At 44.3% G+C, this 26114-nt stretch overlaps 1 protein-coding gene across 2 annotated transcripts; it reads right to left on the bottom strand.

Annotated features, from left to right (window-relative positions):
* Positions 1–15424: 15424 nt before the first annotated feature.
* On the bottom strand, positions 15425–25910 carry LOC139406278 (nei-like DNA glycosylase 1). 2 transcript variants are annotated; one of them, XM_071148733.1, is made up of 10 exons: positions 25808–25910; positions 24494–24729; positions 24116–24364; positions 23632–23751; positions 23199–23364; positions 21552–21645; positions 17384–17505; positions 17275–17302; positions 15989–16050; positions 15425–15908 (listed from the first exon to the last, which is right to left on the bottom strand). In XM_071148733.1, exons 2-10 carry the CDS (start codon positions 24712–24714, stop codon positions 15807–15809), a joined length of 1164 nt encoding a protein of 387 aa, XP_071004834.1. In that variant the 5' UTR covers positions 24715–24729; positions 25808–25910; the 3' UTR covers positions 15425–15806. The 2 variants fall into 2 exon arrangements, with proteins under 2 accessions (XP_071004834.1, XP_071004835.1); XM_071148734.1 differs by lacking the exon at positions 17275–17302.
* Positions 25911–26114: the final 204 nt, after the last annotated feature.

A 26114-nucleotide genomic window follows, 5' to 3' on the forward strand; every position in this document is an offset into this window, starting at 1 on the left:
CAAGAACATTTCCCAGGACATAGACATATCTGATTTTGCCAGAAAGCTTAAATTCTTGTTAATCTAACTGCACTGTCCAATTTACAGTAGCTTTTACAGTGAATGAATACCATGCTATTGTTTGAGGAGAGTGGCACAATTATGAACTTTAAAATGTATTAATAAACCAGTTAGGCATATTTGGGGTGACTTGAAACAACATTTTGAACATAAATGCAATGGTTCATTGGATCAGTCTAAAACGTTGCACATACACTGCTGCCATCTAGTGGCCAAAATCTAAATTGCGCCTAATTCCTAAATCAAATATTGGCCTCTAGCATTTCAAAGACTGGGGGGGGGGGGAAGCATGATTTTTTTCTTTGTATTATCTTTTACCAGATCTAATGTGTTATTCTCTTACATTAATTTCACGTTTCCTTTCAAATGGTATCAAGAATATCCATATCCATACTTCAGGTCCTGAGCTACAGGCAGTTAGATTTGGGTTGTTATTTCAGGTCCTGAGCTACAGGCAGTTAGATTTGGGTTGTTATTTCAGGTCCTGAGCTACAAGCAGTTAGATTTGGGTCCTGAGCTACAGGCAGTTAGATTTGGGTTGTTATTTCAGGTCCTGAGCTTCAGGCAGTTAGATTTGGGTTGTTATTTCAGGTCCTGAGCTTCAGGCAGTTAGATTTGGGTTGTTATTTCAGGTCCTGAGCTTCAGGCAGTTAGATTTGGGTCCTGAGCTACAGGCAGTTAGATTTGGGTTGTTATTTCAGGTCCTGAGCTTCAGGCAGTTAGATTTGGGTTGTTATTTCAGGTCCTGAGCTTCAGGCAGTTAGATTTGGGTCCTGAGCTACAGGCAGTTAGAGAGAGAATAAAGTAGACAAATAACATTTTTGATTTATGACCCTGTGTCCATGATGACGTGTACATGTCCAAATATGGGCCTCCGGCCAGGCCATCCTGTTCCTGTGGTCACGTGTTAGACGGTGTGTTATTTTATATCTATATTGCATCCTTTGAAGTAGTCATGCTGATTGATGTCTAGTGGGAGGGTTCTGTGTTTGAACTTTTGAAAGAGTATGGCCCCCCACCCCACGTTTTATTGTCCTTATGGTTGCTATCTATAAAGCAGGAATGTGTGTGTGTGTGTGTGTGTGTGTGTGTGTGTGTGTGTGTGTGTGTGTGTGTGTGTGTGTGTGTGTGTGTGTGTGTGTGTGTGTGTGTGTGTGTGTGTGTGTGTGTGTGTGTGTTAGAAACAAGGTCCCTTGGCATTGTGTCCCTTTCAAGCTTTCAACAACAGTTAAACAGCAATCTAAATAATGTTTCTCAGCCTAGTTCCCTATTTAGTTCTCTTTATATGTTCATGCACAGAGCTTCCAGATGGCTCCAGCCTAAGGATTTTCAGTGCATGTACACCTGGGGAGATTAGAACCCCAAAGAAGAGATCCTAAAGGTCATTTCAGATTCAGGTTTATCATGACAGCCTCTTTATGAAAGGCCTTTACTTATGGCTAAACAGCTTCTATACAGCTTATTAATTAATGCTGTGGGATAAATGAGGTGTTTCTAGGAGGGCTTAAACAAATCTACAGTGAAACAAACATGTACACTTTACACACATATTTATTGACATTTAAAAAGACCACATAACAGGACAGAATTTGTGCAAATGCGACGAAATCTGCTAGTGGATATTAAATGTACAACAGTAGTATTCGGTAACAAGCAATACGTGTTAAACATGTGGCACAGGCAATCATGACAGCCTCTTTATGAAAGGCCTTTAACTATGGCTAAACAGTTTTCTACACATCTTATTAATTAATGATGTGGGCATACCCAGGATTTACATGCAGGACGGTTGATCTACACATGGAGGGAAAACTTACAGAGTTTTGATGGAGCGGGCAAGCGTCTTTGCGATGGTGAATTGGAAACGGATAATGGTCAGGGCTAACCGGACCCTTTATCTGTAAGAAATAGTAAACATTTTGAATTATAACATGTATTAAAATGTATGTACTAAATATTTTGAATTAAATCACTGGTTTTAAAAATGTATCTCACGATTTAACGATAGGGGAAGAGGTAATTTCATATTTCGGTTTAGGGGAAGAGGTAATTTCATATTTCGGTTTAGGGGAAGAGGTAATTTCATATTTCGGTTTAGGGGGTTATTAACTTTATGGAAAACAATTTTCACACTATGTGGATTATAAACATGTACAGTGCCTTGCGAAAGTATTCGGCCCCCTTGAACTTTGCGACCTTTTGCCACATTTCAGGCTTCAAACATTAAGATATAAAACTGTATTTTTTTTGTGAAGAATCAACAACAAGTGGGACACAATCATGAAGTGGAACGACATTTATTGGATATTTCAAACTTTTTTAACAAATCAAAAAACTGAAAAATTGGGCGTGCAAAATTATTCAGCCCCTTTACTTTCAGTGCAGCAAACTCTCTCCAGAAGTTCAGTGAGGATCTCTGAAGGATCCAATGTTGACCTAAATGACTAATGATGATAAATACAATCCACCTGTGTGTAATCAAGTCTCCGTATAAATGCACCTGCACTGTGATAGTCTCAGAGGTCCGTTAAAAGCGCAGAGAGCATCATGAAGAACAAGGAACACACCAGGCAGGTCCGAGATACTGTTGTGAAGAAGTTTAAAGCCGGATTTGGATACAAAAAGATTTCCCAAGCTTTAAACATCCCAAGGAGCACTGTGCAAGCGATAATATTGAAATTGAAGGAGTATCAGACCACTGCAAATCTACCAAGACCTGGCCGTCCCTCTAAACTTTCAGCTCATACAAGGGGAAGACTGATCAGAGATGCAGCCAAGAGGCCCATGATCACTCTGGATGAACTGCAGAGATCTACAGCTGAGGTGGGAGACTCTGTCCATAGGACAACAATCAGTCGTATATTGCACAAATCTGGCCTTTATGGAAGAGTGGCAAGAAGAAAGCCATTTCTTAAAGATATCCATAAAAAGTGTTGTTTAAAGTTTGCCACAAGCCACCTGGGAGACACACCAAACATGTGGAAGAAGGTGCTCTGGTCAGATGAAACCAAAATTGAACTTTTTGGCAACAATGCAAAACGTTATGTTTGGCGTAAAAGCAACACAGCTCATCACCCTGAACACACCATCCCCACTGTCAAACATGGTGGTGGCAGCATCATGGTTTGGGCCTGCTTTTCTTCAGCAGGGACAGGGAAAATGGTTAAAATTGATGGGAAGATGGATGGAGCCAAATACAGGACCATTCTGGAAGAAAACCTGATGGAGTCTGCAAAAGACCTGAGACTGGGACGGAGATTTGTCTTCCAACAAGACAATGATCCAAAACATAAAGCAAAATCTACAATGGAATGGTTCAAAAATAAACATATCCATGTGTTAGAATGACCAAGTCAAAGTCCAGACCTGAATCCAATCGAGAATCTGTGGAAAGAACTGAAAACTGCTGTTCACAAATGCTCTCCATCCAACCTCACTGAGCTCGAGCTGTTTTGCAAGGAGGAATGGGAAAAAATTTCAGTCTCTCGATGTGCAAAACTGATAGGGACATACCCCAAGCGACTTACAGCTGTAATCGCAACAAAAGGTGGCGCTACAAAGTATTAACTTAAGGGGGCTGAATAATTTTGCACACCCAATTTTTCAGTTTTTGATTTGTTAAAAAAGTTTGAAATATCCAATAAATGTCGTTCCACTTCATGATTGTGTCCCACTTGTTGTTGATTCTTCACAAAAAAATACAGTTTTATATCTTTATGTTTGAAGCCTGAAATGTGGCAAAAGGTCGCAAAGTTCAAGGGGGCCGAATACTTTCGCAAGGCACTGTACATGCATAGAGAGCCAACACATCAAGATCTAACAGGGATGAGTGGGGATTCATAGTACAACAGGAGGCTTCTGTAACCTGCAATACGTGTTAAATATTTTTTGCATACATCCACGACTGAATGGTTTCACAAACTCCCTTTAAAGGTTTTGTCAGAAAGTTGTAACAGGCCTCATTCAACAGTCTAGAGATGAACCTGGAGACACCAAAACATCACCGTTTAGAGCAGCTTGGAGATTATTACCCATGTAAGGGGGGGGGCAAAGAGCGGATTTACCCAACTCTGTACAAACCCCGACACGGACCTCAAAGACCAACAGCCTACTTTATAATATAGAATGCAGGGGTGTGTACTGAACATGTACCCATTATAAAACAAAATGGTCTACGGTCAAATGCATCTATAGTTTTGTAATGAAGTGGTCGCTGCATTCATTTAGATTATTTCAACATAGTCTTCGTCAGTCCACAGAATGGAACACCTATCAATTAACCATGATAACGGGACTTACCCATGATATACACTCTTAGTTCAAATATTTATGGACCTTAAATTATTATGGAATACACAATATCTCACCCTTAAACGATAGGGGAAGCTGTCTTTTCTCTCACGCCAGGGTCTGTCGCAGAGAAATGTAATGTCTGGAAAAAACATGTATTATTTTATAGTCTTCCTACAATGGTATGTTCTAAACATTGTAGGCCTCCAACTGCAGGCCTCCAATGTTTTTACATAAAACACTAATGATGCATGTTTAAATATTAGTACAATTTGGTAATTTAATTCTAACATGTCTTTAAAAAGTTTGTACTAAATATTTTGGAATTAAATCAATGGTTTTAAAACAGTATCTCACCCTTTAACCTCTAGCGTCGAGCAATCCCGTATCCGGGAGCGTAATTATAGCCTCAAGCTCATTACCATAACGCAACGTTTCCTATTCATGAAAATCGCAAATGAAATGAAATAAATATATTCAAACACAAGCTTAGCCTTTTGTTAACAACACTGTCATCTCAGATTTTCAAAATATGCTTTTCAACCAAAGCTACACAAGCATTTGTGTAAGAGTATTGATAGCCTAGCATAGCATTAAGCCTAGCATTCAACAGGCAACATTTTCACAAAAACAAGAAAAGCATTCAAATAAAATCATTTACCTTTGAAGAACTTCGGATGTTTTCAATGACGAGACTCTTAGTTAGATAGCAAATGTTCATTTTTTCCAAAAATATTATTTGTGTAGACGAAATAGCTCCGTTTTGTTCATCACGTTTGGCTAAGAAAAACACCGGAAAATGCAGTCACTTACAACGCCAAACTTTTTTCAAAATTAGCTCCATAATATCGACAGAAACATGGCAAACGTTGTTTAGAATCAAGCCTCAAGGTGTTTTTCACATATCTATTCGATAATCTATCAGTGGTGGCAGTTGGCTTCTCATCAGAAGCAAACGGAAAAATACTGCAGCTGGAGATTACGCAATAATTGCAACGGAGGACACCAAGCGACCACCTGGTAGATGTAGTCTCTTATGGTCAATCTTCCAATGATATGCCTACAAATACGTCACAATGCTGTAGACACCTTGGGGAAAACGTGGAAAACGTAAGCTGACTCCTAGCTCCTTCACAGCCATATAAGGAGTCATTGCCATGAGGCGGTTTCAAAAAATGCGGCACTTCCTGATTGGATTTTTATCTGGGTTTCGCCTGTAACATCAGTTCTGTGGCACTCACAGACAATATCTTTGCAGTTTAGGAAACGTCAGAGTGTTTTCTTTCCAAAGCTGTCAATTATATGCATAGTCAAGCATCTTTTCGTGACAAAATATCTTGTTTAAAACGGGAACGTTTTTCATCCAAAAATTAAAAGAGCGCCCCCTATATTTTATATTAAATCAATGGTTTTAAAACAGTATCTCACCCTTTAACGATAGGAAAATGTCCTTTCCATCCATAACCCCGGTCTGTCGCGAACAACAACAACAAAAAAAGACACGGAAAATCAGGGTGCGTGCGTGACGGAGCAGCAGGAGTGTGAGTGTGACGGAGCAGCAGGAGTGTGAGTGTGACGGAGCAGCAGGAGTGTGTGTGTGACGGAGCAGCAGGAGTGTGTGTGTGACGGAGCAGCAGGAGTGTGAGTGTGACGGAGCAGCAGGAGTGTGTGTGTGACGGAGCAGCAGGAGTGTGTGTGTGACGGAGCAGCAGGAGTGTGTGTGTGACGGAGCAGCAGGAGTGTGAGTGTGACGGAGCAGCAGGAGTGTGTGTGTGACGGAGCAGCAGGAGTGTGAGTGTGACGGAGCAGCAGGAGTGTGTGTGTGACGGAGCAGCAGGAGTGTGTGTGTGACGGAGCAGCAGGAGTGTGAGTGTGACGGAGCAGCAGGAGTGTGAGTGTGACGGAGCAGCAGGAGTGTGAGTGTGACGGAGCAGCAGGAGTGTGAGTGTGACGGAGCAGCAGGAGTGTGAGTGTGACGGAGCAGCAGGAGTGTGAGTGTGACGGAGCAGCAGGATTGTGTGTGTGACGGAGCAGCAGGAGTGTGTGTGTGACAGAGCAGCAGGAGTGTGTGTGTGACGGAGCAGCAGGAGTGTGAGTGTGACGGAGCAGCAGGAGTGTGCGTGTGACGGAGCAGCAGGAGTGTGCGTGTGACGGAGCAGCAGGAGCGTGAGTGTGACGGAGCAGCAGGAGCGTGAGTGTGACGGAGCAGCAGGAGTGTGAGTGCGTTTCAAAAACAAAAGGGTGTGTGTTCAACAGGGGCCCAGGCATGTAGCCCCATTCTATCTGTAGAGAATCGTTTGAAACCAAGGTGTGCACTATCATGCATACGGCATGTCCAGATATCTGCCGACCCCCCCGGGGTTAAACATTGATATTTCTAATCAGTGCCTGATGCCCCCCACCCCAGGGTTAAACATTGATATCTCTAATCACCGCCTGGTGCCCCCCACCCCGGGGTTAAACATTGATACCTCTAATCAGTGCCCGGTGCCCCCCACCCCAGGGTTAAACATTGATATCTCTAATCAGCGCCCGGTGCCCCCCACCCCGGGGTTAAACATTGATATCTCTAATCACCGCCTGGTGCCCCCCACCCCGGGGTTAAACATTGATATCTCTAATCAGCGCCCGGTGCCCCCACCCCAGGGTTAAACATTGATATCTCTAATCAGCGCCCGGTGCCCCCCACCCCAGGGTTAAACATTGATATCTCTAATCAGTGCCCGGTGCCCCCCACCCCAGGGTTAAACATTGATATCTCTAATCAGTGCCCGGTGCCCCCACCCCAGGGTTAAACATTGATATCTCTAATCACCGCCTGGTGCCCCCCACCCCGGGGTTAAACATTGAAATCTCTAATCAGCGCCCGGTGCCCCCACCCCAGGGTTAAACATTGATATCTCTAATCAGCGCCCGGTGCCGACCCCCCCGGGGTTAAACATTGATATCTCTAATCAGTGCCTGGTGCCCCCCACCCCGGGGTTAAACATTGATATCTCTAATCACCGCCTGGTGCCCCCCACCCCGGGGTTAAACATTGATATCTCTAATCACCGCCTGGTGCCCCCCACCCCGGGGTTAAACATTGATATCTCTATTCAGCGCCCGGTGCCCCCCACCCCGGGGTTAAACATTGATATCTCTAATCAGCGCCCGGTGCCCCCCACCCCGGGGTTAAACATTGATATCTCTAATCAGTGCCCGGTGCCCCCCACCCCGGGGTTAAACATTGATATCTCTAATCAGCGCCCGGTGCCCCCCACCCCGGGGTTAAACATTGATATCTCTAATCAGCGCCCGGTGCCCCCCACCCCGGGGTTAAACATTGATATCTCTAATCAGCGCCCGGTGCCCCCCACCCCGGGGTTAAACATTGATATCTCTAATCAGCGCCCGGTGCCCCCCACCCCGGGGTTAAACATTGATATCTCTAATCAGCGCCCAGTGCCCCCCACCCCAGGTTGTAGACAGAATGTCTCGACATCCCCTCCTGTTGTTTGAATTCACTGCCTTTGTTCTCTAAACCAAATATACAGGGTGTTGCATACATGATATACTTTTTCATTGTACAAGCACCAAGCCTCCAAGGGGCTGACAACCGTATTCCTAATGAGAAATATAGTCTAATGAAACAAATGTCTGCGTAATGAAAGACATGAAAACTGTATCCAACAATGTATTTCCATCTGTTTTAAACGTGGATATTGTCAGTAAGGTCACTGAGACTAACAATAGACAATAGTTATCGTGGGAGGTTTAGGGTTAAAATATATGGGAACGATCAGGAATGTTAGAGATTTGGTCACTGGGGCGATTTTAAAAGAGGGAGATTAGAACCACAAAGTAATAGGGGGGTAAGAGATCCTAAAGGTAATTTAATATTTCGGTTTAGGGGTTATTAACTTTATGGGAAACAATATTCACACTATGTGGATTATAAACATGTACATACATAGAGAGCCAGTTCTTGAATCCATACATTTTCAGCCCTGTAGCCCTTCTTGGGGTGATTCTGCGCAATGCACTTGGGCCACAGTTGTGCGTTGGTTGTTGGGGCATGGAATGTGTAGCAGGTGGGTTGAGGTTCTTTTAAATTCTCTGTTCTTGGAGTGTTTGGAAAACCTTTCATACAAAAAGGCAGAATACTGTCTGTTTCATCGGTTCCTCCGATGTCGGTCAGAGTCCCTAATGCATCCAAGTCACCCGTTGTGTCAGTTGTCCATCATACCTAAAAAAAAAGAATAGTTGTCCCCCCCTGTTTAAAACACAAATAACTCGTGTTTAATATTACAATAATATCACGATAATATTCAAAACAAAACTTAAAATATATTTTTCACTTACTCACTTCCAGAAATGTCCATTAGGAGGGCTTCACAGACTACTACTCTGTCCTGGGACTGCTGCCTGGTGTCTTACGAAGTCGTTCAGAGTGCACACTTTTCGTTTTTTAATATATAAACATTCTTGGGTATGTGATTATTTTAATTTACGCCGAAAATGGTGTGATCGTGAAGGGCTACGTAAAGGACAGGGCGCAGTTTGCTTCTGAGAATCTACGTCTAACAGTCGCTTCCCAATCACTTATGTCCAGTAGCCTTCAGAAATATCCATTAGGAGAGATTCACTTATTCGCATCTCTTTTTTAATCTGTCCTGGCAGCTAAATATTCGGGCCTGTGGGTTTGCGCTAAAGCTGTGGTAACATAGTGTTAAAGTACTAGACTAGACCCACTAGACTCGCTCTGCGTTCGTGTCCCTAACTAGCGAAAGTACAGACAGTTTACAGGGGCTTTTCCTTATTTTTTTTCGGGAGATATCATGTATGCAACACCCTGTATATTTGGTTTAGAGAACAAAGGCAGTGAATTCAAACAACAGGAGGGGATGTCGAGACATTCTGTCTACAACCTGGGGTGGGGGGCACTGGGCGCTGATTAGAGATATCAATGTTTAACCCTGGGGTGGGGACACCAGGCGCTGATTAGAGATGTCAATGTTTAACCCCGGGGTGGGGGGCATCGGGCGCTGATTAGAGACATCAATGTTTAACCCCGGGGTGGGGGGCATCGGGCACTGATTAGAGATATCAATGTTTAACCCCGGGGTGGGGGGCACCGGGCGCTGACTAGAGATGTCAATGTTTAACCCCGGGTTGGGGGGCACCAGGCGCTGACTAGAGATATCAATGTTTAACCCTGGGGTGGGGGGCACCGGGCGCTGATTAGAGATATCAATGTTTAACCCCGGGGTGGGGGGCACCGGGCACTGATTAGAGATATCAATGTTTAACCCCGGGGTGGGGGGCACCGGGCACTGATTAGAGATATCAATGTTTAACCCCGGGGGGGTCGGCAGATATCTGGACATGCCGTATGCATGATAGTGCACACCTTGGTTTCAAACGATTCTCTACAGATAGAATGGGGCTACATGCCTGGGCCCCTGTTGAACACACACCCTTTTGTTTTTGAAACGCACACACACTCCTGCTGCTCCGTCACACTCACACTCCTGCTGCTCCGTCACACACACACTCCTGCTGCTCCATCACACACACACTCCTGCTGCTCCGTCACACACACACTCCTGCTGCTCCGTCACACGCACACTCCTGCTGCTCCGTCACACACACACTCCTGCTGCTCCGTCACACACACACTCCTGCTGCTCCGTCACACTCACACTCCTGCTGCTCCATCACACGCACACTCCTGCTGCTCCGTCACACTCACACTCCTGCAGCTCCGTCACACACACACTCCTGCTGCTCCGTCACACACACACTCCTGCTGCTCCGTCACACTCACACTCCTGCTGCTCCGTCACACTCACACTCCTGCAGCTCCGTCACACACACAATCCTGCTGCTCCGTCACACTCACACTCCTGCTGCTCCGTCACACTCACACTCCTGCTGCTCCGTCACACACACACTCCTGCAGCTCCGTCACACACACAATCCTGCTGCTCCGTCACACACACACTCCTGCAGCTCCGTCACACACACAATCCTGCTGCTCCGTCACACTCACACTCCTGCAGCTCCGTCACACACACACTCCTGCTGCTCCGTCACACACACAATCCTGCTGCTCCGTCACACTCACACTCCTGCTGCTCCGTCACACACACAATCCTGCTGCTCCGTCACACTCACACTCCTGCTGCTCCGTCACACACACACTCCTGCTGCTCCGTCACACACACACTCCTGCTGCTCCGTCACACACACACTCCTGCTGCTCCGTCACACTCACACTCCTGCTGCTCCGTCACACACACACTCCTGCTGCTCCGTCACACTCACACTCCTGCTGCTCCGTCACACGCACACTCCTGCTGCTCCGTCACACACACAATCCTGCTGCTCCGTCACACACACACTCCTGCAGCTCCGTCACACACACAATCCTGCTGCTCCGTCACACTCACACTCCTGCAGCTCCGTCACACACACACTCCTGCTGCTCCGTCACACGCACACTCCTGCTGCTCCGTCACACTCACACTCCTGCTGCTCCGTCACACACACACTCCTGCTGCTCCGTCACACACACACTCCTGCTGCTCCGTCACACACACACTCCTGCTGCTCCGTCACACACACACTCCTGCTGCTCCGTCACACACACACTCCTGCTGCTCCGTCACACTCACACTCCTGCTGCTCCGTCACACTCACACTCCTGCTGCTCCGTCACACTCACACTCCTGCTGCTCCGTCACACACACACTCCTGCTGCTCCGTCACACACACAATCCTGCTGCTCCGTCACACTCACACTCCTGCTGCTCCGTCACACTCACACTCCTGCTGCTCCGTCACACACACACTCCTGCTGCTCCGTCACACACACACTCCTGCTGCTCCGTCACACACACACTCCTGCTGCTCCGTCACACTCACACTCCTGCTGCTCCGTCACACTCACACTCCTGCTGCTCCGTCACACACACACTCCTGCTGCTCCGTCACACACACACTCCTGCTGCTCCGTCACACTCACACTCCTGCTGCTCCGTCACACTCACACTCCTGCTGCTCCGTCACACTCACACTCCTGCTGCTCCGTCACACTCACACTCCTGCTGCTCCGTCACACTCACACTCCTGCTGCTCCGTCACACTCACACTCCTGCTGCTCCGTCACACTCACACTCCTGCTGCTCCGTCACACTCACACTCCTGCTGCTCCGTCACACACACACTCCTGCTGCTCCGTCACACTCACACTCCTGCTGCTCCGTCACACTCACACTCCTGCTGCTCCGTCACACTCACACTCCTGCTGCTCCGTCACACACACACTCCTGCTGCTCCGTCACACACACGCTCCTGCTGCTCCGTCACACACACACTCCTGCTGCTCCGTCACACACACACTCCTGCTGCTCCGTCACACTCACACTCCTGCTGCTCCGTCACACGCACACTCCTGCTGCTCCGTCACACACACACTCCTGCTGCTCCGTCACACTCACGCTCCTGCTGCTCCGTCACACTCACACTCCTGCTGCTCCGTCACACTCACACTCCTGCTGCTCCGTCACACTCACACTCCTGCTGCTCCGTCACACTCACACTCCTGCTGCTCCGTCACACTCCTGCTGCTCCGTCACACTCACACTCCTGCTGCTCCGTCACACACACACTCCTGCTGCTCCGTCACACTCACACTCCTGCTGCTCCGTCACACTCCTGCTGCTCCGTCACGCTCACACTCCTGCTGCTCCGTCACACTCCTGCTGCTCCGTCACACTCCTGCTGCTCCGTCACACTCCTGCTGCTCCGTCACACTCCTGCTGCTCCGTCACACTCACGCACGCACCCTGATTTTCCGTGTCTTTTTGTTGTTGTTGTTCGCGACAGACCGGGGTTATGGATGGAAAGGACATTTTCCTATCGTTAAAGGGTGAGATACTGTTTTAAAACCATTGATTTAATATAAAGGGTGAGATACTGTTTTAAAACCATTGATTTAATTCCAAAATATTTTGTACAAACTTTTTAAAGACATGTCAGAATTAAATTACCAAATTGTACTAATATTTAAACATGCATCATTAGTGTTTTATGTAAAAACATTGGAGGCCTACAGTTGGAGGCCTACAATGTTTAGAACATACCATTGTAGGAAGACTATAAAATAATACATGTTTTTTCCAGACATTACATTTCTCTGCGACCCTGGCGTGAGAGAAAAGACCCCTATCGTTTAAGGGTGAGATATTGTGTATTCCATAATAATTTAAGGTCCATAAATATTTGAACTAATAGTGTATATCATGGGTAAGTCCCGTTATCATGGTTAATTGATAGGTGTTCCATTCTGTGGACTGACGAAGACTATGTTGAAATAATCTAAATGAATGCAGCGACCACTTCATTACAAAACTATAGATGCATTTGACCGTAGACCATTTTGTTTTATAATGGGTACATGTTCAGTACACACCCCTGCATTCTATATTATAAAGTAGGCTGTTGGTCTTTGAGGTCCGTTATGTCAATTTGCCTTTATACATCTCATTGACCTACTGTCAACTCCCTCAGTTGTAAACATCTCTAATAACCATAAGACGTACGGGTCAGAGTTATCATACCCCGTGTCGGGGTTTGTACAGAGTTGGGTAAATCCGCTCTTTGCTCCCCCCTTACATGGGTAATAATCTCCAAGCTGCTCTAAACGGTGATGTTTTGGTGTCTCCAGGTTCATCTCTAGACTGTTGAATGAGGCCTGTTACAACTTTCTGACAAAACCTTTAAAGGGAGTTTGTGAAACCATTCAGTCGTGGATGTATGCAAAACATATTTAACACGAATTGCAGGTTACAGAAGACTCCTGTTGTACTATGAATCCCCACTCATCCCTGTTAGATCTTGATGTGTTGGCTCTCTATGTATGTACATGTTTATAATCCACATAGTGTGAATATTGTTTTCCATAAAGTTAATAACCCCCTAAACCGAAATATGAAATTACCGCTTCCCCTAAACATGAAATTACCTCTTTCCCTAAACCGAAATATGAAATTACCTCTTCCCCTAAACCGCTTCCCCTAAACCGAAATAGGAAATTACCGCTTCCCCTAAACCGAAATATGAAATTACCTCTTCCCCTAAACCGAAATATAAAATTACCTCTTCCCCTAATCCAAAATATGAAATTACCTCTTCCCCTAAACCCAAATATGAAATTACCTCTTCCCCTATCGTTAAATCGTGAGATACATTTTTTAAAACCAGTGATTTCATTCAAAATATTTAGTACATACATTTTAACACGTTATAATTCAAAATGTTTACTATTTCTTACAGATAAAAGGTCCGGTTAGCCCTGACCATTATCCGTTTCCAATTCACCATCGCAAAGACGCTTGCCCGCTCCATCAAAACTCTGTAAGTTTTCCCTCCATGTGTAGATCAACCGTCCTGCATGTAAATCCTGGGTATGCCCACATCATTAATTAATAAGATGGGTAGAAAACTGTTTAGCCATAAGTAAAGGCCTTTCATAAAGAGGCTGTCATGATGAATCTGAAATGACCTTTAGGATCTCTTCTTTGGGGTTCTATTCTCCCCAGGTGTACATGCACTGAAAATCCTTAGGCTGGAGCCATCTGGAAGCTCTGTGCATGTACATATAAAGAGAACTAAATAGGAAACTAGGCTGAGAAACATTATTTAGATGGCTGTTTAATTGTTGTTGAAAGCTTGAGAGGGACACAATGCCAAGGGACCTTGTTTCTAACACACACACACACACACACACACATTCCTGCTTCATAGATAGCAACCATAAGGACAATAAAACTGGGGGTGTGGGGCCATACTCTTTCAAAAGTTCAAACACAGAACCCCCCCCCCCCAGTTCAACCAGGTCCCTAGACATCAATCAGCATGACTACTTCAAAGGATGCAATATAGATATAAAATAACACACCGTCTAACACGTGACCACAGGAACAGGATGGCCTGGCCGGAGGCCCATATTTGGACATGTACACGTCATCATGGACACAGGGTCATAAATCAAAATTTTGACCCATGCCGTCTACTTTATTCTCTCTAGTTAGATTTGGGTATGTCATTGTAGGTCCTGAGCTACAGGCAGTTAGATTTGGGTTGTTATTTCAAGTCCTGAGCTACAGGCAGTTAGATTTGGGTTGTTATTTCAGGTCCTGAGCTACAGGCAGTTAGATTTGGGTCCTGAGCTACAGGCAGTTAGAGTTGGGTCCTGAGCTACAGGCAGTTAGATTTGGGTCCTGAGCTACAGGCAGTTAGATTTGGGTCCTGAGCTACAGGCAGTTAGATTTGGGTCCTGAGCTACAGGCAGTTAGATTTGGGTCCTGAGCTACAGGCAGTTAGATTTGGGTCCTGAGCTACAGGCAGTTAGATTTGGGTCCTGAGCTACAGGCAGTTAGATTTGGGTCCTGAGCTACAGGCAGTTAGATTTGGGTCCTGAGCTACAGGCAGTTAAAAAAGTGTCCGATCTTTGAGGGTTTTTAATATTTATTTCCTAGGTCATATCAATGCCCCCAATGCAAATCACTGTATATGAAATACATATCCAAAGAAAAGACAGAAGTGGGCAGAATTAAAGGCCAACATGTCCTGCAGCATTTTGGTGGAAGTTGAGGTCAGGTCCAATGTTGACTGTACACCAGAGGGAAAGGGGTTGGGCCTTTCTAGAAACGTTTGTCTGAATAAATGTTTACGCATGGGTGGTCCCGGGAATTAAACCCAATATCCTGCCGTTGCAATGCTGTACCAAAATGCATGAACGGCTGGCTCTAAATCCTTAATGGAGCACAGGTTTGTCAGTTATGCCACATTTAAGAACCCTTTATAAAGCACGACAGCTGATATGTAACTTTTAATGTAGTGTTTATGAAGGCTTTAAGCTGCATGTAATTTAAAAACGGGACCCCATGCATTTTTTTTCTTCTTTCAAAATGGGAGTTTTGTGGATGTTGTTGAAATAAGTAAATAAATGAAGGTTTTCTATACTTTAAAACAGCTCTCGATATTCCTTTTGTGTCACACAGCACTCAAAGCAAGCAGACCAGAATGATATCAAACGTGGTTTATTACATGGTACAAAAAGGGGATTTCTCTTGCATAGAACACATCATCATAGACAGTTTTATTTTTTTAAATGGCCCCGTTCAGTAATGGCTCTGTTCCTACAGCTACTTTCTTATTCTACCTAGCAGCGTCTGGATTGAAAGCAACAAAAAAATATACACTTTTTGTTTCCTGCATGAAAATGGACAATATTCTTCTACTGTCTGGCACGGTTTCTGGTCCCACCAGAAACCGTGTGGGGCTGGAACACGGAGGATTCATAAATCATGACAAATCACATGACGCAGGCAAAGTTGAAGGACAAATTATCATCAGCTTCTCATCTCACTGGACTCTGTACTGGTGCTCTTCTGCTGAGGTCATGTTTACTTCCTCCTTCCTGCCCGTCTCTGAGGGACTTCCTTTTCCTGCACCGTTTCCTTTATGTATTTTGGCTTCACCGTGCTCTCAGAGCGGGCCTTCTTTACCTGATGAGGGATGAGAATGGGAGGCGTGCTCATGTTTTTACTGTACAGTTAAAGTAGCTGGGGAAACAATCCCAACTCACCTTTTTTCCCCCTTTATAATCATGGTCATCCTCTTTCTTCACTATCATCTTTGTTTTGGCATCTAGCGGATGAGAAGAGGAGATCGACCCAATGAATTTAACTTTTTATGGCTGCAGGGGCAGTATTGAGTAGCTTGGATGAAAAGATGCCCATTGTAAACGGCCAACTCCTCAGTCTCAGTTGCTAATGTATGCATATTATTATTAGTATTGGATAGAAAACACTCTAAAGTTTCCAAAACTGTCAAAATATTGTCTGTGAGTATAACATAACTGATATTGCAGGCGAATATCTTATATTATAATATATTTATAATATATTTTCCCTGAGGAAAATCAAAACAGGAAGTGGCTTCTATTTTGAAAACTCCATGTTCCATAGCCTCCCTTTGCTCCATTTAAAGGGATATCAACCAGATTCCTTTTCCTATCGCTTCCTCAGGGTGTCAACAGTCTTCAGACATAGTTTCAGGCTTGTATTTTGATAAATGAGCCAGAATGACAACATCGCGTCAAGTTGTCACATGAGTTTTGCTCAAGCATGTTTGGATAGGTATTGCTTTTCCCTCTCCTACTGTGAAAGACATTTGCGGTTGATATATTATCGATTATATATTTTAAAAACAACCTGAGGATTGATTATAAAAAGCGTCTGACATGTTTCTGTGGACATTCTGGGAACTATTTGGAATTTTCGTCTGCGTTGTCGTGACCGCTCTTTCCTGTGGATTTCTGAACGTAACGCGCCAAACAAACGGAGGTATTTTGGATCTAAAAATAATCTTTATGGGACAAAAGGAACATTTATTGTGTAACTGGGAGTCTCGTGAGTGAAAACATCCGAAGATCAAAGGTAAACGATTAATTTGATTGCTTTTCTGATTTTTCGTGACCTAGCTACGATAAAACTTTGTTTTATTGTGCGATCGATAAACTTACGCAAATGCTTGGATTGCTTTCGCTGTAAAGCATAATTTCTAAATCTGACACGACAGGTGGATTAACAAAAGGCTAAGCTGTGTTTTCCTATATTGCACTTGTGATTTCATGAATATAAAAATGTATAGTAATATTTATTGTATGTAGCGCTATGCTATTCAGCGGTTGCTGATGACACGTATCCCGATAGTGGGATTGCAGCCATAACAAGTTAAACTGGTATTACTGATGCATTCTATACCGCTAGTCAGTTTCTTAGGACTGGCCTTGTTAACCACTAACTGGAGTAAGAGACTGTTGGATTGTGGAAGGGTTTCCTTCTGTTTTAGGCTCTGCTAGTGCCTCACCTTTAGGAGCCATGGGACCTGGATCTCCCTGAAACCAGACAAAACAATCACATTACGTGTCTAAAAGGTGTGTGTGTGTGATGTGTGTGTGCGATGTGTGTGTGCTTACCTTGAACCACATAGTTCTGCCGTTGTGATCTCTTACAGACTTCATCCCCTCCACACAGTAACACTGGAGCCACGATTTAAAGTCAGCGTAGTCCATTTTCTCTGGGTCGTAACCTTTACCACCTAATAACACAATATAGCCTTATTCTCTGGGTCGTAACCACTAATAAACTATAGCCTTATTCTCTGGGTCGTAACCACTAATAAAATATAGCCTTATTCTCTGGGTCGTAACCACTAATAAAATATAGCCTTATTCTCTGGGTCGTAACCACTAATAAAATATAGCCTTATTCTCTGGGTCGTAACCACTAATAAAATAGCCTTGTTCTCTGGGTCGTAACCACTAATAAACTATAGCCTTGTTCTCTGGGTCGTAACCACTAATAAAATATAGCCTTATTCTCTGGGTCGTAACCACTAATAAAATATAGCCTTATTCTCTGGGTCGTAACCACTAATAAAATAGCCTTGTTCTCTGGGTCGTAACCACTAATAAACTATAGCCTTGTTCTCTGGGTCGTAACCACTAATAAAATATAGCCTTATTCTCTGGGTCGTAACCACTAAACTATAGCCTTATTCTCTGGGTCGTAACCACAAATAAAATATAGCCTTGTTCTCTGGGTCGTAACCACTAATAAAATATAGCCTTATTCTCTGGGTCGTAACCACTAATAAAATATAGCCTTATTCTCTGGGTCGTAACCACTAATAAAATAGCCTTGTTCTCTGGGTCGTAACCACTAATAAACTATAGCCTTGTTCTCTGGGTCGTAACCACTAAACTATAGCCTTATTCTCTGGGTCGTAACCACAAATAAAATATAGCCTTGTTCTCTGGGTCGTAACCACTAATAAAATATAGCCTTGTTCTCTGGGTCGTAACCACTAATAAAATATAGCCTTGTTCTCTGGGTCGTAACCACTAATAAAATATAGCCTTGTTCTCTGGGTCGTAACCACGAATAAAATATAGCCTTGTTCTCTGGGTCGTAACCACTAATAAAATATAGCCTTGTTCTCTGGGTCGTAACCACTAATAAAATATAGCCTTGTTCTCTGGGTCGTAACCACTAATAAAATATAGCCTTGTTCTCTGGGTCGTAACCACTAATAAAATATAGCCTTGTTCTCTGGGTCGTAACCACTAATAAAATATAGCCTTGTTCTCTGGGTCGTAACCACTAATAAAATATAGCCTTGTTCTCTGGGTCGTAACCACTAATAAACTATAGCCTTATTCTCTGGGTCGTAACCACTAATAAAATATAGCCTTATTCTCTGGGTCGTAACCACTAATAAAATATAGCCTTGTTCTCTGGGTCGTAACCACTAATAAAATATAGCCTTATTCTCTGGGTCGTAACCACTAATAAAATATAGCCTTGTTCTCTGGGTCGTAACCACTAATAAAATATAGCCTTGTTCTCTGGGTCGTAACCACTAATAAAATATAGCCTTATTCTCTGGGTCGTAACCACTAATAAAATATAGCCTTGTTCTCTGGGTCGTAACCACTAATAAAATATAGCCTTATTCTCTGGGTCGTAACCACTAATAAAATATAGCCTTGTTCTCTGGGTCGTAACCACTAATAAACTATAGCCTTGTTCTCTGGGTCGTAACCACTAATAAAATATAGCCTTATTCTCTGGGTCGTAACCACTAATAAAATATAGCCTTGTTCTCTGGGTCGTAACCACTAATAAAATATAGCCTTGTTCTCTGGGTCGTAACCACTAATAAAATATAGCCTTATTCTCTGGGTCGTAACCACTAATAAAATATAGCCTTGTTCTCTGGGTCGTAACCACTAATAAAATATAGCCTTATTCTCTGGGTCGTAACCACTAATAAAATATAGCCTTATTCTCTGGGTCGTAACCACTAATAAAATATAGCCTTATTCTCTGGGTCGTAACCACTAATAAAATATAGCCTTGTTCTCTGGGTCGTAACCACTAATCAAATATAGCCTTATTCTCTGGGTCGTAACCACTAATAAAATATAGCCTTATTCTCTGGGTCGTAACCTTTACCACCTCATAACAGTCATACAGGGAAGGAATCCTTGAAATAGAACCAGAAACCAGAACAGTAGCCTGAATGGTTCTATTCTAAAAGACAGGAAATGAGCAAGGCTCTGAAACATTGTATTCTATAGAAAAAGTTTGTGGTCATACGCACATCCTTTAAAAAAAAAAAATAGGTGCTGGGCTAATGAAGAATACCAGTATAGAACAAGAAGGCCCTCACAATGTTAAAACATACTGTAGGTGCTGGGCTAATGAAGAATACCAGTATAGAACAAGAAGGCCCTCACACTGTTAAAAACATACTGTAGGTGCTGGGCTAATGAAGAATACCAGTATAGAACAAGAAGGCCCTCACACTGTTAAACATACTGTAGGTGCTGGGCTAATGAAGAATACCAGTATAGAACAAGAAGGCCCTCACACTGTTAAAGCTCCCAATTCACAGCTTTATTGATGTTTCCACCCAAAACTGATCTTTGTCAAGTCAAACAAACAAACTAAGTGGTCACATTCCTACTTGGTCATTTTGTAAATAAACTGAGCAAAAAAAGAAACGTCCTCATTGTCAACTCCATTTATTTTCAGCAAACTTAACATGTGCAAATATGAGAAACTGAACACGTTCCACAGACATGTGACTATCAGAAATTGAATAATGTGTCCCTGAACAAAGGGGGGGTCAAAATCCAAAGTAACAGTCAGTATCTGGTGTGGCCACCAGCTGCATTAAGTACTGCAGTGCATCTCCTCATGGACTGCACCAGATTTGCCAATTCTTACTGTGAGATGTTACCCCACTCTTCCACCAAGGCATCTGCAAGTTCCCGGACATTTCTGGGGGGAATGGCCCTAGCCCTCACCCGCCGATCTAAGGCCCCAGACGTGCTCAATGGGATTGAGATCCATTGCTGACAGAGATCCAGCTCTTCGCTGGCCATGGCAAGACACTGACATTCCTGTCTTGCAAGAAATCATACACAGAACAATGTGCCTAACATTGTTATGCTGGAGGGTCATGTCAGGATAAGCCGGCAGGAAGGGTAGCAAATGAGGGAGGAGGATGTCTTCCCAGACAACAGGCTCAGTCCGACGATGCTGTGACACACCACCCCAGACCATGACGGACCCTCCACCTCCAAATCGATCCCGCTCCAGAGTACAGGCCTCGGTGTAACACTTTTTGCCAGTCCTGTCTAGTCCACGACCATGTGGTCATGTGAGGTGAAAGGTGTATATTTTGGGATGTGAACACTCAGTGTGTTTGACCTGACGAATATCCGTTTCGGATTGAAACGTTGTCAACAAAGCTGTGAATTGGGGGGGCTTTAAATAGTGTGAGGGCCTTCTTTGTTCTTTAATTGCATTGTATTCCAACAATAGATTTCATATCACGAACCAACATTAAACAACCTACAAAAACAGCCAGGAAGCGTCAGCTTTACCACCTAATAAAGGTCATCAGGCAGAGGGAACACCAGTGTTTCCTCTAAATGTTATTAGCCGTGGCGGTCAGCACTGGTGACTTCTTAAAAGGACCTTCTTCCCCCCCTAAAGCTCCCACCCCCCCAGATGGCTTATGATATGTTAATATGCCATGGCAGCAAAAAAAACTGAATTACAGTAAATTAGGTTTAAAAACAGGAAACTGAATTACAGTAAATTAGGTTTAAAAACAGGAAACTGAATTACAGTAAATTAGGTTTAAAAACAGGAAACTGAATTACAGTAAATTAGGTTTAAAAACAGGAAACTGAATTACAGTAAATTAGGTTTAAAAACAGGAAACTGAATTACAGTAAATTAGGTTTGAAAACAGGAAACTAAACAGGAAATAAAAAAATAAAAATGACGGTAAACTTGAGGTCACTATGACTATTACATTACCAATCTCTTTCCTTTGTCCAAGAGCTGTTGATTCATAACGTTACATGGTTGGTGGTCACGTAAAATGACTCGTGTGTCTGTCAGGAAATTGAGACTTGTAATAGGTAGGTTTAACAAGCCAATTAGGGTCATTTTTATGAGAGATTGTTCCAGTTCAGTTAAACACAGTCAGCAGTGATACTGCACCCAACAGCAGAGCCATACTGTACACAACTTAATGGGAAAACTGTGAGTATATTATTGTACCTAACTTGATGACCTCCAGAGGTACTGTGTGACAGAGACGGAGCAGGTCTGGAGTCTCACTCTCATCCTCCTTCACAGCAGCTCTGTCTGAGATCTGATCAACACAGGAAACAGTAGTTAGTGGATATCATGCTATCAGCTATACCCCATAGCAGCTATACCGCGTAGCATCATGCTATCAGCTATGCCGTGTAGCATCATGCTATCAGCTATACCGCGGAGAGGCATGCTATCAGCTAAACCGCGGAGAGGCATGCTATCAGCTAAACCGCGTAGCGGCATGCTATCAGCTAAACCGCGTAGCGGCATGCTATCAGCTAAACCGCGTAGCAGCATGCTATCAGCTAAACCGCGGAGAGGCATGCTATCAGCTAAACCGCGTAGCAGCATGCTATCAGCTAAACCGCGGAGAGGCATGCTATCAGCTAAACCGCGTAGCGGCATGCTATCAGCTAAACCGCGTAGCGGCATGCTATCAGCTAAACCGCGTAGCGGCATGCTATCAGCTAAACCGCGGAGAAGCATGCTATCAGCTATACCGCGGAGAAGCATGCTATCAGCTAAACCGCGTAGCAGCATGCTATCAGCTAAACCGCGTAGCAGCATGCTATCAGCTAAACCGCGGAGAAGCATGCTATCAGCTAAACCGCGGAGAAGCATGCTATCAGCTATACCGTAATCAGTAAAGTAACTTTAGGATTACCCAAACTCAGTAATGTAATCTGATTACATTCCGTTACTTTTAGAAGTAGACAACAACGCATGTTACCAATTGAACAACATCTATTGCGGGATAAATCCATGTTAAAGTTTAACATCCATATGGCCATCTATGTAAACTTTACTTTATGGGTTGGATTGGTACATATAACAATAATACTGTTCAATTATATATCTTTACATGAATATATATAATTTACAAGTCCAAAAATGGATGAAGCAAATACAGATTGCGTATTGCTGTATTTTATCAGCATGAATTAAAAGCCCCACGTTTATTCCACAGGCTGGGATCTGCACTCTGAAGCTGTTACACACGTGGCTGGCCATTGGTTGATAGGCAGGTTAAACTTCTTCATTTCAAATACACATTTTGATTTGTGAACAGCCGTCCACAATCCGTCGGGCGCAAATAGCTAAATGAGATTCACATCAATGCGCTATGTAGATAACAATAATAAGTGATGTCCGTATCGCCGTAGAGGACACCACTGCTGTCATCCTTTACCTCCAAGCGTTTATTGAAGTTGGATAATCTCGGGATGCCGACAGCAGTCGGAAGACATGGCTTGGACTGAAGCCTACAAAAGCCTATTCCTGCTCTTTCCCCACAATCCATCAAACACATTTGATGGGTCATCATAGGGGTCTCTGACATCATAGGGGTCTCTGATTGGTGGTCAGACTCGCTCAGGTGAAACTTGCACTTTTTTTCAATGCTGATTTGAATGTCATTGAGAAAACAGAAGTGTCAGGTATTTTTTTTTATCTCGCAAACATCCTTTCTGAATTTAAAAGTAATCATCTAGTTTTTCAAAAGTATCTAATCTGATTACAATATTTTTGCTGGTAACGGATTACAGTTACCGATTTTTGTAATCCCTTAAATGTAATGCAATGGCCAGTGAACCTGGCCTGCCCTCTCACTTCTCTGTCTGTGACCTCCTCTTTGACCTCGGTGTTGGTGACCTCCTCTTTGACTTCTGTGTCTGTGACCTCCACTTTAACAACTGACTTCCGGTCCTCGTCGGACAGATGTGTTTGAAGTCCTTCCAGAACCGTCCGAGCCTTCACAAAGGGAGGGATGTTTAATCTAAAAGAATGGAAGAAAGAGTAACTCAATTAACGCTCATTGTTTCAGAAGAAGGTCTGTTTCTCACAAGATGAGAATGAAGAATTCTAGGGAATTTCAATTCATCAGGGAAGGAAAGAAATGTCATAGCTGGAAAATGTGCTTGTACAACAATGGTGTTGGTAGTTTCGTTTTTGACTCACAATAGCCGACAACACATGGTTCTAATAGTAAAACAATCTCATAGTCTAAATCAGGCTTAACATAGATGTTGGGGCAGTGGGTCACCTAAAGAGGATCTCAGCTCTCAGGTAGTTGCCAATGCCGTTGAAGTACTTCTGGTTCAACAGAACCTCACAGATGGGCCGGTCGAACGCTCTGTCGGACAGGTGGGAAAGGACATTTTCCCTGGAACAGAAACAACGTAGAACAGTGGTCATATAGTCACACCCACTACAAAATGTACCATCTGAACCCTGAAACCTTGGGTTACCATCTGAACCCTGAAACCTTGGGTTACCATCTGAACCCTGAAACCTTGGGTTACCATCTGAACTGATGGTGGGAGGATTTGTAGACAACAAACAAGAAGAGGTGATTTAGAGAAGACAGTTTTAATGTTGATGTTTGGCACTATACCCCTGTTGTTCTAATAGGATCTAACCCCAAGGGATCTGTAGCCCATGTTGTTGTTCTAATAGGATCTAACCCCACTGTGTAATGCTGATCCATTTCATCTCCTATTAGGTTCTGCAGTTTGAACAATGGCTACCTGTAGCTCAGGTACTCAAACATGATACAGGGCCCTCGGTTGAGTTGCCAGGTCCCGTTGGGTTGCCAGCTGCCAAAGCGGCGTGTGTCCACAAAGCTCAGAACCCTACAGGGCTTCTCATTGGTGTAGAACCGCAGGTGGGAATGTTTAGGAAGCTCCGCCTCCGTGGTGAAACGGAAGAATCCAGACATTCCGAAACGGAAGACGATGTCCATGGTCTGGACCTGGTTGACCTGACCTGTCTTCCCCCTGACAACATAATAGAATGGTATTTAATTCTCCATCTTTCAAAGCAACTTCATATTTTTGGTCCACCACCACAAAACAAACAGTAACCTTGTGGCAACTATTCCACCTCTTAACTTCTCGGTTACCTACCGCCTGCATCTCCCCTGGGCAGAGTCACTCTTCTGGGGGGTTAGAGTGAGGCGGACCTCCTTGCCTCTGGAGGTGGCGATGATGGTGTAGGCCGGGCAGGAGAAGGAGACCTCAGGGTTCTTACTGACCTCTGATTTTTGTACTGGGCCGGTGAAGACCACTCCCCCACACATCCTGTTGACAAACAGGCTGGCCAAGTGTAACTCTGGACCCTCAGGCATGGTGGTGGTGTGGTTCTGAAGAAGAGATAGACAGAGAGACAAATGGAGAGGGACGGTAGATAGATAGAGACAGGGGTAGGAGAGGGACAGGAGACACAGCGGGACAGAGAGAGAGACAGGGGTAGGAGAGGGAAAGGAGACACAGCGGGACAGAGAGAGAGACAGGGGTAGGAGAGGGAAAGGAGACACAGCGGAACAGAGAGAGAGACAGGGGTAGGAGAGGGACAGAGAGAGACAGGGGAAGGAGAGGGAAAGGAGACAGTGGAACAGAGAGAGACAGGGGTAGGAGAGGGACAGGAGACACAGCGGGACAGAGAGAGAGACAGGGGTAGGAGAGGGACAGGAGACACAGCGGGACAGAGAGAGAGACAGGGGTAGGAGAGGGACAGGAGACACAGCGGGACAGAGAGAGAGACAGGGGTAGGAGAGGGAAAGGAGACACAGCGGGACAGAGAGAGAGACAGGGGTAGGAGAGGGACAGGAGACACAGCGGGACAGAGAGAGAGACAGGGGTAGGAGAGGGAAAGAAGACACAGCGGGAGAGAGAGAGAGACAGGGGCAGAGACGGAAACGGAACAGATCGAGAGGGAAAGGTGGACAGAGTGACGGGGACAGATGGAGAACGACAAGGGGGCCAGATAGAGAAGGACAAGGGGACCAAATAGAGGACAGGAATCAGTTTCTACACGCACTATGGGCAGATCAACTATGTAACCGAAGTCAATGTATCTGTGATGTAACGTTAGTTAGCTAACTAACTTGGAAGCTAACTTTCACATTTTTCAATTAACAGTGTTGACATGTCTTGCAATTTGTAACAGGCAATAACTTATTTACGGGTAACTTGCATGCAAAGCTATATACAAAAGTTACTGCTAACTTGCATGAATGGACATGAGCTAGCTGGCACATGGATGTTACCAAACAATAAGTTATGTAACGTCGTTCTGCGGTCACTAAATTAGATAGCAAGGTACGATATTTGAAGCACACAACTAACTTACACACGTTGTTGTTGGACATGTTATACAATTATAAATTATATTTTCCAGTTTCTATCAATGAACAATGTTTATGACGAATATTTGTTTACCTGTGCGCTGCTCCCGGGAACTGCGAGGGGAATTCACGTCAACACACCAACAGAGTGAACATGCTTGGTCGACCAGCAGCATTACTAAACTACACTAATGGCAGATGGGACTTGTAGTCCCAACAGAGTGAACATGCTTGGTCGACCAGCAGCATTACTAAACCAGACTAATGGCAGATGGGACTTGTAGTCCCAATAGAGTGAACATGCTTGGTCGACCAGCAGCATTACTAAACTAGACTAATGGCAGATGGAACTTGTAGTCCCAACAGAGTGAACATGCTTGGTCGACCAGCAGAATTACTAA

This window comes from Oncorhynchus clarkii, chromosome 4 (genome assembly GCF_045791955.1).
Source record: "Oncorhynchus clarkii lewisi isolate Uvic-CL-2024 chromosome 4, UVic_Ocla_1.0, whole genome shotgun sequence".
Classification (NCBI taxonomy): domain Eukaryota; kingdom Metazoa; phylum Chordata; class Actinopteri; order Salmoniformes; family Salmonidae; genus Oncorhynchus; species Oncorhynchus clarkii.